A 17145-nucleotide genomic window follows, 5' to 3' on the forward strand; every position below is an offset into this window, starting at 1 on the left:
CCTTTCCAAGGGGGATTAGTACTCACCACACCCCGACCTGGATCTGCCTGCAGTCACATTTGCCTTCCTCTCCTCCTGTTCCATGAGGAGGTTGGCTGGGTCCTTGGCTTGCCGGTACCTGTGTTAGGGTTTATCCGCCGCCGACCCCACCGCTCCACGCTGCTCTCCACGCCGAAGCGTCACTTCCGGGTTGCCCTGTAAGGAAACGCCCACGCTCCGGTGGCGCGGTTCCCGTTTCTCTCAGAGAGAGGCTTGGAGCGCAATGCTCCTTAGTGGCAACCCCCCCAGGAAGGAGAGAGCAGTATCGTGGCGGCTTTTTTGCAGAGGGACGATGGCTTTTTCACCACAGCTCAGAGCGCCCATGCATATCTTTGTGGCGACCTGTGAGCGACCGAAGCCAACAGGTTAGTTCAGCTCTCCCCGGCCTCCCTGAACCTGCCTCAACAGGGGTACCCTTCGACCTCACCGTCTCCAGGTAATATAAAACAACAAACGTGCCGCTGTGTTCGGGAGAAACACAATCAAAATACTGAGGAGCAAGGGGGTGGGTGGGAACTTATAACAAACTTGTCAATTGATTGTGTTTCCTGTGGGAGGAGCCCTTATCTCTCTGGTGTGCCGTCCTGGAAGGCGTAGGAGAAACAGATATTTTCAGGCTCGGTTCTTTCAATTGTCAGCGGGATGCCCCCGACAGCTGAAGTGCAAGAAAAAAAAAAAAGGCAGACAATTACAGATTGTTAAGGAGCAGGGCCACTGCGTGCTTAACAAGCAATGTCTCATTCAGCTCTCAGTGGTGTTCCCCTTTGACAGCTGAAGTGTAAAAGTCCCAGCAATTGGAGCCGTCAAAAAAATAAAAGCAGCAGCTTGGCAATGTCTACCAACAACATTGCTCAGTGGCTAAAACAGAAAGATAAAAAGAAATATTGTTTAATTTTGCATTCTTTTTATTCATCTGCAGATCAAAGTGATGACCTTTGATCTGCAGATGGAGTCATTTCAAAGCAACCTGTCAAGAAAAAAAAAAAAAAAAAAAAAGTTGAAATGTTATTATTAAATGTTCCTCTGTTCCCATATTTACCCTCAATTAAGGGCACTTTCACACTGAGGAGTCGGCGGTAAAGCAACACTAGTTTTACCGGCACTTTACCGTCGTTTTAGAGGCGCTAGCTAGCGGCTGAATAACAGGTCCAAAGTGTCGCTGCACTTTGCAGGCGATTTGGCGGCACTGCCCACTGATTTCAATGGGCAGAGGTGCCTTAAGAGCTGTGTATTTACATATATATACACACACGTATACCGCGCACTTTTTTGCCCTGAAAATCAGGGCAAAATCGTGGGTGCGCGATATACACCTATACCCATGGCGAGTTTGAATACTGCGCCGGCATATACCGAGCACAGAATAGTCGGGCAGGCTCGGCTCCTCTCGTGCTCACGTCCTGGACATACAGGACGTGAGCGCGAGAGTAGCCGAGCCTGACCGACTATACACGAGTGTACTGCGCTCGGTATATGCCGGCGCAGTATTCAAACTCGGTGCGGGAAAGCGGGGATCGAGCGGGGAGGACGCCGCAGAAGGACGCCGGACCCGACGAAGAGGACACCCGAAGCCGCAGACGGACGCCGGACCCGACGAAGAGGACACCTGAAGCCGCAGACGGACGCCGGACCCGATGAGGCCGCCGCGCAAGACACCAAAACTGTAAGTACTAAAATCTTTTTTACAGGAATGTCGGGTCCACTTTAGGGGTGCGCGCTATACGCCGGAGCACGCAATACCCCGATAAATACGGTATATATATAAAAATGTACCTCCAAGTGAGTGCATGGCCCTGAATGTGCATATTGCAGCATCCAAGAAATGCTGGATGTCAGAATTTTCTCCAAGAAGTGGTGGGGGCCAAAATGTTTGTGTGGGTTAGAACCTGTCTGGTCCTAGACATGCACAGGCATAAACATGTACACTTGGCAAAGCTAGGAATTCATATACTGTAGATTGAGTAGATGCAGCACCCAGAGGGCAGTGAGACCTGCAAAGCACATCGTGATCCTGCAAAATGCCAGCAGAAAATAATCACCAACACACACATATCCACACTGAATGTATGCATGCTGATAAAATAGATCATCTGGGTGCACTGAATAAATAATGCAGTATGAAGCGTGTCTGAAAAAGGTTAGCATTTCCACATCATGCATTTTTTATTCACGATCGCACACAAAGCATATAAAAAAAAAAAAAAAAACACACACACGACAAGACTAGTGACAAATTACCGTTATTGTCTGATGCTCGATCCTAAGTTTTTCTACACCAGCTCCATACAGTTCTCTTAACAAGCACATTATTCTGGTCTTCTTTCCGGCTCCGGATGGCCCAAACACAAGGAGGTGAGGAAAGTCTCCACATTGTACCTGCAATAACAATACTGACTTAAAATCTGGAACGTTTCCCAGTATTCACGCTAAGAATACATTAAACTCTGACATTTATATGTACATAAAGTGCGATATAATTATGAAAGATACACATAAGTAGTGTGTAAGCATTTGGTATGTAGGCTTCCAGACGTCCCACCTGCAATGTAATCTGGATAGGCGGCCAGCAAGTCTTACTGGTCTCATTTGGGTACATTGCACAAAGTGTGGTGATTGCACAGGGCAGATATTTGTCAGCAGGTCCCGGCCAATGATTCATGGCTGGAACATGCCGATTGGCTGTGTCCAATCACAGCCCAGAGCCCTGTGTTGACAATCAACACAGGGCTCTGTACATAGGGAACAATCTCTACATTTCTTATCCCTGCAAAGCAGGGATAAGAAACAAACAAAGAAATATTTAGTAAAAAGGAGCACACATTACACATTAGGCACACGTTTAACCCCTTCATTACAAAAGATGGTAACCCCTTCCCAGCCAGTGTCATTAGTACAGTGACAGTGTATAGTATTATCGCTGTATTAGCGTCACTTGTGATTTCAGTGGCAGTCAGACATTGGCACTCAGTGGCATTTAGTGTCAGATTCCCCACCGCACTATTGCAGTCCCACTATATTATACTAATGGCTGATCACCAGCATTAGTAGAGATAATTAAAAATGCCAGTATACACCAGTGTTTCTCAACTCCAGTCCTCAAGGCGCCCCAACAGGACCTGTTTTTTTTAGGATTTCCCTCAGATGAAACAGCTGTGGTAATTACTAAGGCAGTGAAACTGATCAAATCACCTGTGCAAAATAATGGGAAGCCCGAAAACATGACCTGTTGGGGCGCCTTGAGGACTGGAGTTGAGAAACTAGTATATCCCATAGTCTGTAGACTCTACCTTTCAAGCAAACCAATTAATATACATGTATTTTAACCACTTCCAGACCGCTGTACGACTATATACGGCCTAACTTTAAAGATACATATCTCGGTAACGGCAGCAGCTGCTGCCACAACCGAGGTATGTATCTTTACTGTCAGCGGTTCTGGTAACGATAACGGCGGTCTCCGCGGCGGATGCGCCGCGAGATCGCCGTTATCGGTGGCGGGAGAGGGCCCCCCCCCCTCCCGCCGCTCTCCCGCGCCCTCCGCCGCTTACCGGGGCCGTCGGTAGCGGCGGAGGAGATCGCGACCGTTCGGGAGCTGAGCAGGGACGAGACTGAAGGAAAAATCTCCTTCGCCCGTCCCCATAGCTCGGCTGGGCGGAAGTGACGTCAAAACGTCAGTCCCGCCCAGCCTCTTAAAGAAACATTTTTTTTTTTTGTCATTTGAAAAAATGACATTTTCCAATTTTTTTTTTTTTTTCTCATTTTAGTCTAAATATAAGATCTGAGGTCTTTTTGACCCCAGATCTCATATTTAAGAGGACCTGTCATGCTTTTTTCTATTACAAGGGATGTTTACATTCCTTGTAATAGGAATAAAAGTGATCATTTTTTTTTTTTTTTTTTTCCCAGTGTAAAAAATAATAAAATAAAAAAAAAAAAATAAAAAAAAAAAAAAATGTTTTTTAAAGCGCCCCGTCCCGACGAGCTCGTGCGCAGAAGCGAACGCATACGTGAGTAGCGCCCGCATATGAAAACTGTGTTCAAACGACACAAGTGAGGTATCGCCGCGATCGTTAGAGCGAGAGCAATAATTATAGCCCTAGGCCTACTCTGTAACTCAAAAAATGCAACCTATAGAATTTTTTAAACGTCGCCTATCGAGATTTTTAAGGGTAAAAGTTTGACGCCATGCCACGAGCGGGCGCAATTTGTAAGCGTGGCATGTTGGGTACCATTTTACTCGGCGTAACATTATCTTTCACAATATATAAAAAAATTGGGCCAAATTTATTGCTGTCTTATTTTTTAATTCAAAAAAGTGATGTTTTTCCAAAAAAAGTGCGCTTGTAGGACCGCTGCGCAAATATGGTGTGACAAAAAGTATTGCAATGATCGCCATTTTATTCTCTAGGGTATTAGAAAAAAAAAGATATATAATGTTTGTGGGTTTTAAGTAATTTTCTAGCAAAAAAAAATGTTTTAGTCTTGTAAACGCCAAATCTGAAAAACACCCAAAGTAGAGAAGTGGTTAAAAAAAAATATTGGATAGGTTTTATAGAAAGTAAAAAATAGTGTTTCCCCCCCCCCCCTCAAAATTTACATTCTTTTTCCACCAGTGGTGATCAAATACCACCCCAAAAAAATGTATATAAAATGTCATTTCAGTACAGTGTTACATTGCCGCGCAATTACCAGTTATGCCACGTACACACGATCGGAATTTGACAAGAAAAGTTTATTGTGAGCTTTTGGTCGGCATTAGAGTAATGCAGGAATGGAGAATTAAAAGAGAAGTATGTTTTTTTTTTTTTTTGCAAGTCATATTTACTTTGGCGGATTCAGCATCAGACCAATGCTGCATCTGTCCCCCGCCGTCTCTGGAGGTTCAGTGCCAACCATCAGTGCCAACTATCCGTGCCAGCCACATGTCAGTGCCATCAGTGCCACCCATCAGTGTCCATAAGTGTTAACTATCAGTGCCATCAATCATTGCCACCTGTCAGTGCCGCTCATCAGTGCCAGCCACCTATCAATGACCATAAGTGCCAGCCAACTGTCAGTGCCCGTAAGTGGTGCCCTTCAGTGCCAGCCACCTGTCAGTGCCACCCATCAGTGCCAACTGTCAGTGCCAGCCAACTGTCAGTGCCACCCTTCAGTGCCAGCCACCTGTCAGTGCCTTCCATCAGTGTCAACTATCAGTGCCATCTATCATTGCTACCTGTTAGTGCTGCCCATCAGTGCCCATAAGTGCCAACTATCAGTGCCATTCATCATTGCCACCCTATCAGTGCCCATAAGTGCCATCTGTCAGTGCCGCTCATCAGTGCCAGCCACCTGTCAGTGCCACCTATCAGGGTCCATAAGTGCCACCTATCAGTGCCCATCAGTCAGTGCCATCTTTCAGTGCCCATCAGTCAAACTGTCACGACATTAAAAAAATTATCGGTAATCGGTTTTGGCGAGTACATGAAAAAAAGTATCGGTACTTGTACTCGGTCTTAAAAAAAGTGGTATCGGGACAACCCTAATGCAAAGTACACCTGAAAGTGCAGTCGCTGTAAATCTGAAGGGAAGCTCTGAAATGAGGGGAAGCTCTGCAGATTTTTATCATCCAATCATGTGCAAGCTAAAATGCGTTTTTTTATTTTCCTTGCATGTCCCCCTCAGATCTACAGCGACTGCACTTTCAGTGGATTGGCCTTTCATAAATAAGCCCCAGAGTGTATTACACACTATAATGTGACAGTATCCTAAACCAAGACTAATGCAGCGCAGTGTGGATCCATACAATCAGACCCTTCCATTGTTATGCTGGCCACACATGGATTGAAATCCAGCCGGTTAAACAAGAACGGTCTGAATTTCCAACCAAGTATGGCCGTTCCCGTCCATGAGAGGTCAACATCTCACCAATGATCCTGCTGGAAAATTTCTACTCAATCAGTGCTTTTAGTCAATGGCTGCAGGGCTGATCAGTGTATTCGGACAGGAGAGGAATCCCGATGTCAGAATAGACACAGCTGGGAGGATTCCTCCATTCACCTTAAAATGTGTGGATCGGGTCCGTATTCTTGTGCAACCCACACGCTGAATGAAAAAAAAACACAATTGTACTGGGCAGTGTCCTCTATAGGGGATTGGTAGTGTATGAGATGATTGTACAATGTCCTATAGAGGATCATACACAGTACAATCTCACATAGAAGACCATATACTGTACAATTATCCCATACATTGTACGGTATATGATCCTCGATGGGCAATTGTACAGTGTAGATCATTGTACAGTGCATTATCATCAATAGGTGTACAGTGTATGAGAAGATTGTACCGTGTATAAGATTGTAATATATATATATATATATATATATATATATATTTTGTACAGTGTATGAGGTGATTGTACAGAGTATGTGATGATGATTGTACAGTGTGAGACGATGATGAATGTACAATGTATGAGATGACTGTACAGTGTACGAGATGATGATTGTACAGTGTGATGATTGTACAATGTATAAGATGATGATGATTGTGCAGTGTGAGACGATGATTATTGTACAATGTATGAGATGATTGTACAGTGTATACGATGATTGTACAGTGTATACAATGATAATTGTAGAGTGTATGTTGCTCAAGTGTTTATCTCTCAGGCTCAGTTACCAGATTCTTCAGCTGGGCCGCCTGCTCCTTATGATAGTCCAGCTTGGCGAGGAGGCTGGGCCGGTATTTGTCCACCCACAGACTCATCGTCTCCTCCACTCGGAGCACCGACTCCGATCTTCACCTTCAAATCCGGCGCGAAACCAACCAATCCCCCCCAAACCCGCGAAATCCCAGTCCTGACGTGAGCATGCGCAGTGCGCAGCGCATGCTCACAGACAGGTCGGCTGATAGGGGGACGTCTTCCAGGAAGTCACTGTCTTCATTACAGGAGAGAATCGTCACAGACTCCGCTCTCTGATATATGGTCTCCTTGAAAATGGCCGCCGGCCCAGCTCCATGTTGTGTCCCTGTGTCAGTACAGTCTGATAGGAGACACGGCACATATGTTATTAATATTATTATTATTATCTGGGGCTCCTTTTCTATTTCTATGTAAGGGGAGGCGGTGCCCAGAGCAAGCGCCCATCTTACACAGCAAGGAGTGTGATTGGATGCCTGGCACAGGTTTCTATGGTGATCTATGCCACTTGCTGTACCATCCAATCGATGTGTGACATAATGCACACCACACAGTCTCAATAAAAGGGCCTTGTGTTGTAGTCACCAACCCTTCAGCATCTGCAGAGCTAATCAGTAGGGATGAGGTTCACGCTTAGAATGAGTCAAGGTTCACCCCAAACTTTAGCTGGTTGTGCGTTGCGCTTAATGATCTGTTTGCAGCAATCCTTCAGCAGTGCAGGAAGGAATGCATTAGCAGGAGCATTACTACAAATTGTCTTTTGTATAAAGAATAAGATGTGTTGCTGCCATCAGTGGCGTCACTAGGGTTGGTGTCACCCGGTGCGGTAAAACATGGTGTCACCCCCCCCCCCTCTGTCTAGGCTGCCCAGCACCAAGCAGGCAGCGCACAAGCACGGGGCGCACCCGAAACCAGCCCCTGTAAATGATAGTATAGGGCAGTATAGTGGCAGGTTAGGATAGTATAGAGTGGTATAGTGGCAGGTTGGTGTAGTGGGATGGTATAGGACAGGTTAAGGTGGTATAGGGCATGTTGGGGTGATATAGGGTAGTTTGGGATGGTATAGGGCAAGTTAGGGTTGCATAGGGCAGGTTGGGGTGGTATAGGGCAAGTTAGGGTGGTACAGGGCAGGTTGGAGTGGTATAGTGCAAGTTAGGGTGGCATAGGGCAAGTTGGGATGGCATGGGAAAGGTTGGGGTGGTACAGGGCAAGTTAGGGTGGCATTGGGCAGGTTGGGGTGGTATAGGGCAAGTTATGGTGGCATAGGGCATATTGGGGTGGTACAGGGCAAGTTAGGGTGGCACAGGGCAAGTTGGGGTGGCATGGAAAAGTTTGGGGTGGTACAGGGCAGGCTGGGGTGGTACAGGGCAGGCTATGGTGGCACAGGGCAGGCTGGGGTGATGCAGGGCAGGCTGGGGTGGTACAGGGATGTTTGGGGGGGTACAGGGCAGGCTGGGGTGGTATAGGGCTGTTTGGGGTGGTACAGGGCAGGCTGGGGTGGTACAGGGCAGGCTGGATGATACAGGGCAGGCTGGGGTGGTACAGGGCAGGCTGGGGTGGCACAGAGCAGGCTGGGGTGGTACAGGGCAGGCTGGGATTGCACAGGGCAGGCTGGGCATGTCAGCTAAAAAAAAAAAACGGGATGTGTCACTCCTCTAGCGGGTGTCACCCGGTGCGGACCGCACCCCCCCCCCCCCCCCGCACCCCCCTAGCAACCCCTCTGGCTGCCATCAATTTTAATATGACCACATTTCTTTTTTCCAAAAATGGTACATTTACCAAGTTTACATATTTGATGTTTTCTATTGTGAATATAGGGTTTAAGAAATTTGCAAATCATTGCAGTCTGTTATGTAGATTATATGCAGCGATTTACTGATGTTCAGGGGCTCTGGGCTTCAGCAAAATGGCAGCCTCCTGCAGGAAGTAACAATGGCAATGCTGGAGTGAGTGGGGGGTAATGACACTCGGCTAGTGCTCGGGTGCATCCAGGAGGAGTGAAGAGATCCTGGAAGGAGAGGTATATGAGAGAGCAAGTAGAGGACAGCGTTGGAAAACACTTCAAAGAGTCTCCAGCGAGGACAACTGGTCGCAGCCAAGGGGGCTGGTGAGTGAACACAGAAGGACTGGGGAGGCATGCCCAAGAGTAGGGATGAGCTCCGGTGTGTTCGCACACTCCACGTGCAGAGCCCACCAGGAAGTCGGTACCGCGCTGCGCTAATCACAGGCAGTGAAACATTTCCCGAAGTCTGCATCCGAGCATCGGGACAATGTCTCCCTGCCTGTGATTAGCGCAGCGCCTTGCCAACTTCCTGTCGGGCTCTGCATGTGGAGTGTGCGAACACACCGGAGCTAATCCCTACCCAAGAGTACTGGGAGTTTGCAGTTTGAGATGGGTGCAGAAACAGAAGAGAGGACTGTGGGAAGGGCAGTGGAGAGAGGTCATTGCTGCCAGGCTGGCCCGCAGGGCCTGAAGAGAGCTATCTGGGATTGGTTGTTGAACCAAAGACAGTTAGCTCCTGAACTATCTCTACACCACTTGCTGATAGGTGTCCCTCATTACCAGCTCAAAAAGTTGGGAGGTATGCGGCTGCCTAACCATACGGTGCTAACTAGTCTGGAGGAGTAACAGTCTGCAGCAAGGCAAGTGCTGGTGGAGTAACAGTCTGCAGCAAGGGAAGTGCTGGTGGAGTGAAGGATAAGAGGTCTTAAGCCAGAGTTAGTGCTGGAGAGAAGACTGGAGTGTGTATACTGGAGAGTATATAGAAGTCCTGAGCAAGTTTGCACTGAATATTTCTGGCCATCCCATAATTCCCAATTTCTCATCCAAGTTTAATCCCCTCAATAAAAACAAAAACAAAGCTATGGACAGTTCTATGTCTCTGAGTGACTGAGAGATGGATGTCTGGCTGGGCAGGGTGACAAGTGAACCACTAAATTCAGCAACCCCTATGGGTGCATGGCTACAGGGGACAGTGAAGTGATCTAGCAGGACTTAAGTTTCTGACTAAAGTTTAACTTTAAGACACAGAGTGCAGAGGTCAGGAGTGCATATTGTACAGTGTACAATACACACTGCTTACCCCTGTACTCTGTACAATACACACTCCTGACCCCAGGGTCAGGAGTGTGTATTGTACAGAGTACAGGGGTCAGAAGTGTGTATTGTACAGAGTACAGGGGTCAGGAGTGTGTAAAGTACAGAGTACGGGGGTCAGGAGTGTGTAAAATACAGAGTATGGGGGTCAGGAGTGTGTAAAGTACAGAGTACGGGGGTGAGGAGTGTGTAAAATACAGAGTACGAGGGTCAGGAGTGTGTAAGGTACAGACTACGGGGGTCAGGAGTGTGTAAAGTACAGAGTACGGGGTAAGGAGTGTGTAAAGTACAGAGTACAGGGGTCAGAAGTGTGTAAAGTACAGAGTACGGGGGTCAGGAGTGTGTAAAGTACAGAGTACGGGGGTCATGAGTGTGTAAAGTACAGAGTACGGGGGTCAGGAGTGTGTAAAATACAGAGTACGGGGGTCAGGAGTGTGTAGAGTACAGAGTACGGGGGTCAGGAGTGTGTAAAATATAGAGTACGGGGGTCAGGAGTGTGTAAAATATAGAGTACGGGGGTCAGGAGTGTGTAAAGTACAGAGTACGGGGGTCAGGAGTGTGTAAAATACAGAGTACGGGGGTCAGGAGTGTGTAAAATACAGAGTACAGGGGTCAGGAGTGTGTAAAGCACAGGGTACGGGGGTCAGCAGTGTGTAAAGTACAGAGTACGGGGGTCAGGAGTGTGTAAAGTACAGAGTACGGGGGTCAGGAGTGTGTAAAGTACAGATTACGGGGGTCAGGAGTGTGTAAAGTACAGAGTACGGGGGTTAGGAGTGTGTAAAGTACAGAGTACGGGGGTCAGGAGTGTGTAAAATACAGAGTATGGGGGTCAGGAGTGTGTAAAGTACAGAGTACGGGGGTGAGGAGTGTGTAAAATACAGAGTACGGGGGTCAGGAGTGTGTAAGGTACAGAGTACGGGGGTCAGGAGTGTGTAAAGTACAGAGTACAGGGGTCAGAAGTGTGTAAAGTACAGAGTACGGGGGTCAGGAGTGTGTAAAGTACAGAGTACGGGGGTCAGGAGTGTGTAAAGTACGGGGGTCAGGAGTGTGTAAAATACAGGGTACGGGGGTCAGCAGTGTGTAAAATACAGGGTACGGGGGTCAGGAGTGTGTAAAGTACAGAGTACGGGGGTCAGGAGTGTGTAAAGTACAGAGTACAGGGGTTAGGAGTGTGTAAAGTACAGAGTACGGGGGTCAGGAGTGTGTAAGTACAGAGTACTGGGGTCAGGAGTGTGTAAAGTACAGAGTACGGGGGTCAGGAGTGTGTAAGTACAGAGTACGGGGGTCAGGAGTGTGTAAAGTACAGAGTACGGGGGTCAGGAATGTGTAAAGTACAGAGTACGGGGGTCAGGAGTGTGTAACACAGAGAGCAGGAGTCAGGAGAGCACAATGCACAGGTGAGTAGACAGAGTACAACAATACAAATTACATTAGGGTTGCTAATTTAATAATAGCAGGTCCAGGGAAAGCTAAATTGAGCTCAGTAGAAATCAACAACATTCAAATTATCCAAATTATAATAACAACTATACCGAAAGTTCAAAAAGTTGCATGGCATAATGTCCAATCTCCAGCTGAACTATAATGAATCACTTATTCCAGCTCAATAAATAGCCTAATGCTTTTTCCACCATTCTGCTATTACATCATCATGAACTATGTCTCATTGATTATTGTAATAGAATAGAAAAGCAGAATAGTAGTGGATTTGATTTTACAATCATTGCGGACAGAGTTTAAAGCTCCCAAAACAAGTTCCATGCTTACTCACAACAGGATTGCCAGTAGCGTATTCAGGGTATGGCACATATGGCAAGTGCCATGAGCACCATATGAAGGGAGCGCTTGTGAGTGGCTGGGCAGTGGGCAGCAAGGCACTGACTTACCAGGGTCTCTTCTTCCCAGGGTCGGATCACGTAGGAGCTATTGGAGCTGCAGCTCCTACCATAATTTCGATCCAATACAGAGATTCTACACACAATTACCGTCCGGCCGTCAGCTGCTACATTGCCTTGCAGTCTCACCAGACAGCTGAATTATAGGCCCAAGACAGTGAGCCAGCCCGCGGGGGCATCCACTACATACAGTGCCTTGCAGAGAACGCTGCGCTGCACAGCCTCTGTACTAGTGCGCTGAGGCTGAGCGCGCTCCTCCCTTTGACGTCCCGGGTGACATGACGTCATCCAGAGGCCGGTGGCTTGTCGTTAAGGTTTCCCTAACGAGATGGTTCCTGTAAGGACTGCGCAGGCGCAATCCTTGCCGACGGAAATCTCCGAACCTTGGCTGGCATCCAGGCTCATTCTTTAACATCCCTGTGGATCGGAGGATGTTAAAAAAAGAGCCAGGAGGCTGAGCGAGCCGTCCGAGCGAAGTGAGGACGTGAGGCCGACTGGCCACTTTCCTCAAATTCCACGTCGCCCTGGATGCCAGCCGAGGTTCGGAGATTTTTCCGTCGGCACGGATTGCGCCTGCGCAGTCCGTACAGGAACCATCTCGTTAGCTGTAACCATATCGGCAGATCACCGGCCCGAGAGGCTGGTGGGAAAGGAGTGTGGGCAGCGCCGCTGCAAGCAAAGAGGAAGCGCCCTACATATAAGCTCTGCCTCTGCATGCTGCTGGGGAAGTCGGACAGATACATGCAGCTCAGTGTACTGGCTGAAGTGGGTTAACTGTTTGGGAGGAAGGGTGGGCTGGGGGTTCTATCAGTGCCTCCTAGGCCTATTAACCAGTGCTCATTAGTGCAGCTCATCAGTACCATTGTCACTTAATATCAGTGCCAGCTGTCAATGCCAGCACAATAAGAGGATCTTTCACCCTCCATCTAGGCCACAGGTGTCAAACACAAGGCCCGCGGGCCGAATCTGGCCCTCCAGGTCATTTTATGTGGCCCTCGCACCTCTTCTGCAGCTGCAGGAGAGCTCCAGCCCTCCTCTGGTCCTCCTCCTACTTTCTACTTTTAAGCAATGCCTCGATCTTCTTCCCAGCAGCAACATAAGGTAAGGGGGGTTCACTGTGATGTAAGTGAGGGTGGGGGACTCAACTTCTGATGGTGGTGTGGCTTGTGACATCTAATGTAAGGGGAGGGGATGTGCTGGACATCTAATCTTACAGATACAACCGACCCTTTTGAGGACAATCATAATGCTGATGCGGCCCACAATGAAATTGAGTTTGACACCCTTGGCCTAGGCGGATCAGAACGGAGGGAAGTTGGGTGTAAATGGACAGTGGAGTCGGTTTACACCCGCTGGTCAATAGAACATCCGCCCACTCCGCTCTGATCAGCAGACCGAGCCCCCGCTCTACCCGCTCTTCAGAGTGTCAGGACAAATCATTTACCACTGACAGGGGTGCTTGCAATTATCAGCTTCTATTCATGTAAAACCTTTATCCCAAAAGAAAAAAAAAACTGTTGCAACTGCGTGTGTAACTGCAGTGTGAGCTGGAGTTTAGCTTTAATTTTGTTAGTGTAGCTACATCTGCTAGTCCATCTAACACTCCCCTTCCTCAGATTAACAATGCTGCTGTCTAAAGGTGCCCCTGCAGCCGCCACATCTAATGACTGGTAAGTGCAATATATTAAAATTTTGGTTTTGGGATTAATACAGCTTTAAGTGGTAGTGACATGTCTCTTTCCGGCCACTAGATGGCACAATTTCACTTTTAAAGAACTACTGTTTCATCCATTATTACAAGAACAATAGTAGAAAAGGCAACATCTTTACAATACATAATCTGCTGTTTTATTTGTCTTATGTTGTAGTGTCGTATTATGTGTATACGTGGAATTTGCCAAGATGCATTTAAATACAACACAGGAGGGGCCAATGCAGAATAACCCTCCAGAAAGGAATAATGGAACGCCTGGAAGAATTATTTTCTTTGCGCATATTAGATCTTTGTGAATGTCAGGCTGATCAGAGCAATTGCATGCTGCGTCCTTTGTCTGTTCTGCTTTCACTAGAGAGAATCTCAATGCAGCTTATATTAGGCGTGTATGTATCTACAGCACTACACTGGTAATTATTTGTTATTTTATTATATTATTATATTTTATTATATCATACTAGTAATTATTTGTTATTTTATTATATTATTATATTTTATTATATCATACTAGTAATTATTTGTTATTTTATTATATTATTATATTTTATTATATCATACTAGTAATTATTTGTTATTTTGTAATTTTGTTATACTATTATATTTTATTATATCATACTGGTAATTATTTGTTATTTTTCCCATTTATACAGTACACATAAGCAGACCTCATGTGTTATTGTATTTTTATTTATTTATTTATTTATTGTTGCTTTTTATTTTTCTTGCAACATTGTTGTCTAAGGTTCAGTTCCAACAAGGGAATTTTAAGGCCCATGCACACTGGACCTAAAAAAATGCTGCGTTTTTTTTCCTCCTGCCTGCAGAAGCAGCTCAATGTTATCCTATGTGTCCGTGCACATTTGGGCGTGTCTGTGCACATTTGGGCGTGTCTATGCACATTAGGGCGTGTCCGTGCACACTAATAGGTAGATTCAGGTACATAGGAATAGAGTTATGGCGGCGTAGCTTAGCGTGTTTAGGCTACACCGCCGTAAATTAGCTAGGCTAGTAATGATTCTCAGTATACTTGCCTGCTAATATACGGCGGCGTAGCCTAAATCAGGCGGGCGTAAGGGCGCCTAATTCAAATGTGTTGGGGGGGGGGGCGTGTTTAATGGTAATGAGGCTTGACCTCAAGTTTTTGACGTTTGGCGCCTACATTTCCCAGTGTGCATTGCGGCTACGTACCCCGCACGGGCCTATTGATTTCGACATGGACGTAAACGACGTAAATCCCGATTCGCGGACAACTTACGCAAACGACGTAAAAAATTTGAAGCTCGCGGCGGGAACAGCGGCCATACTTTAACATTGTTATTCCACCTAATAGGTGGAATAACTTTAAGCCTGCTAATGCCTTACGGAAGCGGCGTAAAACTACTGTGGCGGCCGGGCGTATGTTCGTGAATCGGCGTATAACTCATTTACATATTCTACGCCGTCCGCAATGGAAGCGCCACCTAGCGGCCATCCGAAAAAGCCGTCTTATCTTAGTTATGTTTAAGCGTATCTCTGTTTGAGCATACGCTTAAACATAAGTCGGCGTAGATTCTGAGTTAGGTCGACTTATCTACTGATCTACCTATAAAAGCATAGTTCAAAAGCAGAGTTTAGGGGCAGAAAACAAAAACATCACAAGTCTGTTTTTGAGAGGAGTTTTCAGGCATAAAAAAATGCTAAATGCTCATAAACTTGTTTAGGAGCGTTTGGCATTCTCAAGTGTATACTGATTATCATGAAAAATAAGCAGAGGGTAATGTTTTGAAAAAAAAAAAATTAAAAAAGCAAATACCCGTAAACTCCCCTAAACTCTTGTGTAACGTGAGCCACTATGCATTTTTTTCTGCCGCTTTTTATGTCAGAGGTTCTGCCATTATTTTCCTCTCCCTCCTGATTGACCAAGATTCAGAAGTGGCGCCATTGGCTTCCGCTGCTGTGAATCACATTTAATCAGCCAATCAGGAGACAGGGCAGGGCTAAACCGTGGCTCCATGTCTAAATGGACACACAGAGAAGAGGCTCAGCTCGGGTGCCCCCATAGCAAGCTGCTTGCTGTGGGGAAACTCAGCAGGAAGGAGGGGCCAGGAGCGCTGAAGAGGGACCCAAGAAGAGGAGGATCTGGTCTACTCTGTGGAAAACTTCTACACATGGCAGGTAAGTATAACTGCATCCAGGAGCAGTTATGCCTGATGCCCCTGTTATGCAGTTATGCCTAATGCCCTCGTTATGCAGTTATGCCTGATGCCCCGTAAAAATGCCAGAGGCTCTCCTCCCAAACCAAGCCTCCCCGGCTCCCTCCTGCAGCCCCGGCCGCCCCCTACCAACCAGTTCAGGAATCTGGAGCTGGTGCAGCAGGCGCTGTCCAGCCTGACCTGCCCAGTAAGCAGAGAATACCTGGAGCGGAGCTTCAGCCTGGGATGGGGGTCAGGAGCAGGCAGAGAAGAGGGAGAGCAGGAGGGGGGCTGAATCGCGCCATTATTAGCCTCTGGGTTGTACTTGCCACCTGGGCCAAAAGTTGCCAGTCAGCCCCTGCTCATATCGTAGTATTGCGCACAGTCTGGGCACAGGCAACACAGCCCCTTCTCCTTCTCCTACATAGTACAAAGCTCAGAGTGATTCTATTACAGACAGCCTCTTTCTACAAACTGCTATGCTGCACAGCCTTTTTTAATCTGTAAACTTCACAGGTAAGAACTGCAGCATAGCAGGCAGCTACACAGTGTGCAGATAAGGGCTGTTTCTAAGAGAATCGATCTGAGCTGCGTGCTGTGTGAGAGGAGGATGAAGGGGGAGGAATGGGAGGGGGCGGAGCCCAGCCCACATTAATCAAATAGAGGAGAAGGAAAAGAGGTGGATTCCGACAAGATTGTCAGCAAAAGAATCCAGGTAAGACTATAGCCCCTTCCACAGATATTTACCTTGAAACCTTTAAAGCGGAGCTCCACCCAAAAATGGAACTTCCGCTTTTCGGAATCCTCTCCCCCTCCGGTGTCACATTTGGCACCTTTCAGGGGGAAGCAGATACCTGTCAAAGCCAGGTATTTGCTCCCACTTCTGGGCATAGATAGCCGCAGTATACTCGGATATCTATGCCATGTCTGGCCCCTCCTCCATTCCCCCCCGCTGTCTTCTGGGAGACACACAAGTCCCAGAAGACAGCACGGACCAGTGAGGACGCGTAGAGCGACTTGCGTATGCGCAGTAGGGAACCAGGCTGTGAAGCCACAAGGATTTACTTCCTGATTCCCTTACCAAAGATGGCGGTGCCTCCACCCGAGTGCCGAGGGACACATCGGCTTCGGGTGCCGACATCACGGGTGCCCTGGACAGATAAGTGTCCATATTTTAAAAGTCAGCAGCTGCTGTATTTGTAGCTGCTGACTTTAAAAACAGAAATTTGGGCAGAACTCCGCTTTAAATACATTAAGGGGTTGATTTACTAAAGGCAAATTGACTGCAGTTTCACTCTGCAAGAGCAGTTGCTCCAGAGCTTAGTAAATGAGTAAAAGCTTTGCTGACTTCTATCATTCATTTTTTTTAATTTTCCTTCCATGTGATTGGATATTCTTTGCAAAGTGAAGCTTTATCTTGTTTACTAAGCTCTGGAGCAACTACACTTGCAGAGTGCACTAGCACTTCGCAAAGTGCATAGACTATTTGCCTTTGGTAAATCAACCCCTAAGTTTTGTCTGAATAAGGGGCCAAATTCTCAAAA

The 17145-nt window shown here is 47.0% G+C and overlaps 1 protein-coding gene across 1 annotated transcript in view; it reads right to left on the reverse strand.

The window, feature by feature from the left end:
- Window positions 1–6956, reverse strand: part of RFC3 (replication factor C subunit 3) — a 33761-nt gene extending 26805 nt beyond the window's left edge. The window contains exons 1-2 of the mRNA XM_040340417.1: window positions 6703–6956; window positions 2278–2415 (exon numbers count right to left, since the gene is read on the reverse strand). Of these exons, the coding sequence (XP_040196351.1) occupies window positions 2278–2415; window positions 6703–6789 (225 nt within the window). The 5' untranslated portion in view covers window positions 6790–6956. The remainder of the gene's footprint in view (window positions 1–2277; window positions 2416–6702) is intronic.
- Between the last annotated feature and the right edge of the window lie 10189 nt (window positions 6957–17145).

Source organism: Rana temporaria, chromosome 2 (assembly GCF_905171775.1).
Source record: "Rana temporaria chromosome 2, aRanTem1.1, whole genome shotgun sequence".
NCBI lineage: Eukaryota > Metazoa > Chordata > Amphibia > Anura > Ranidae > Rana > Rana temporaria.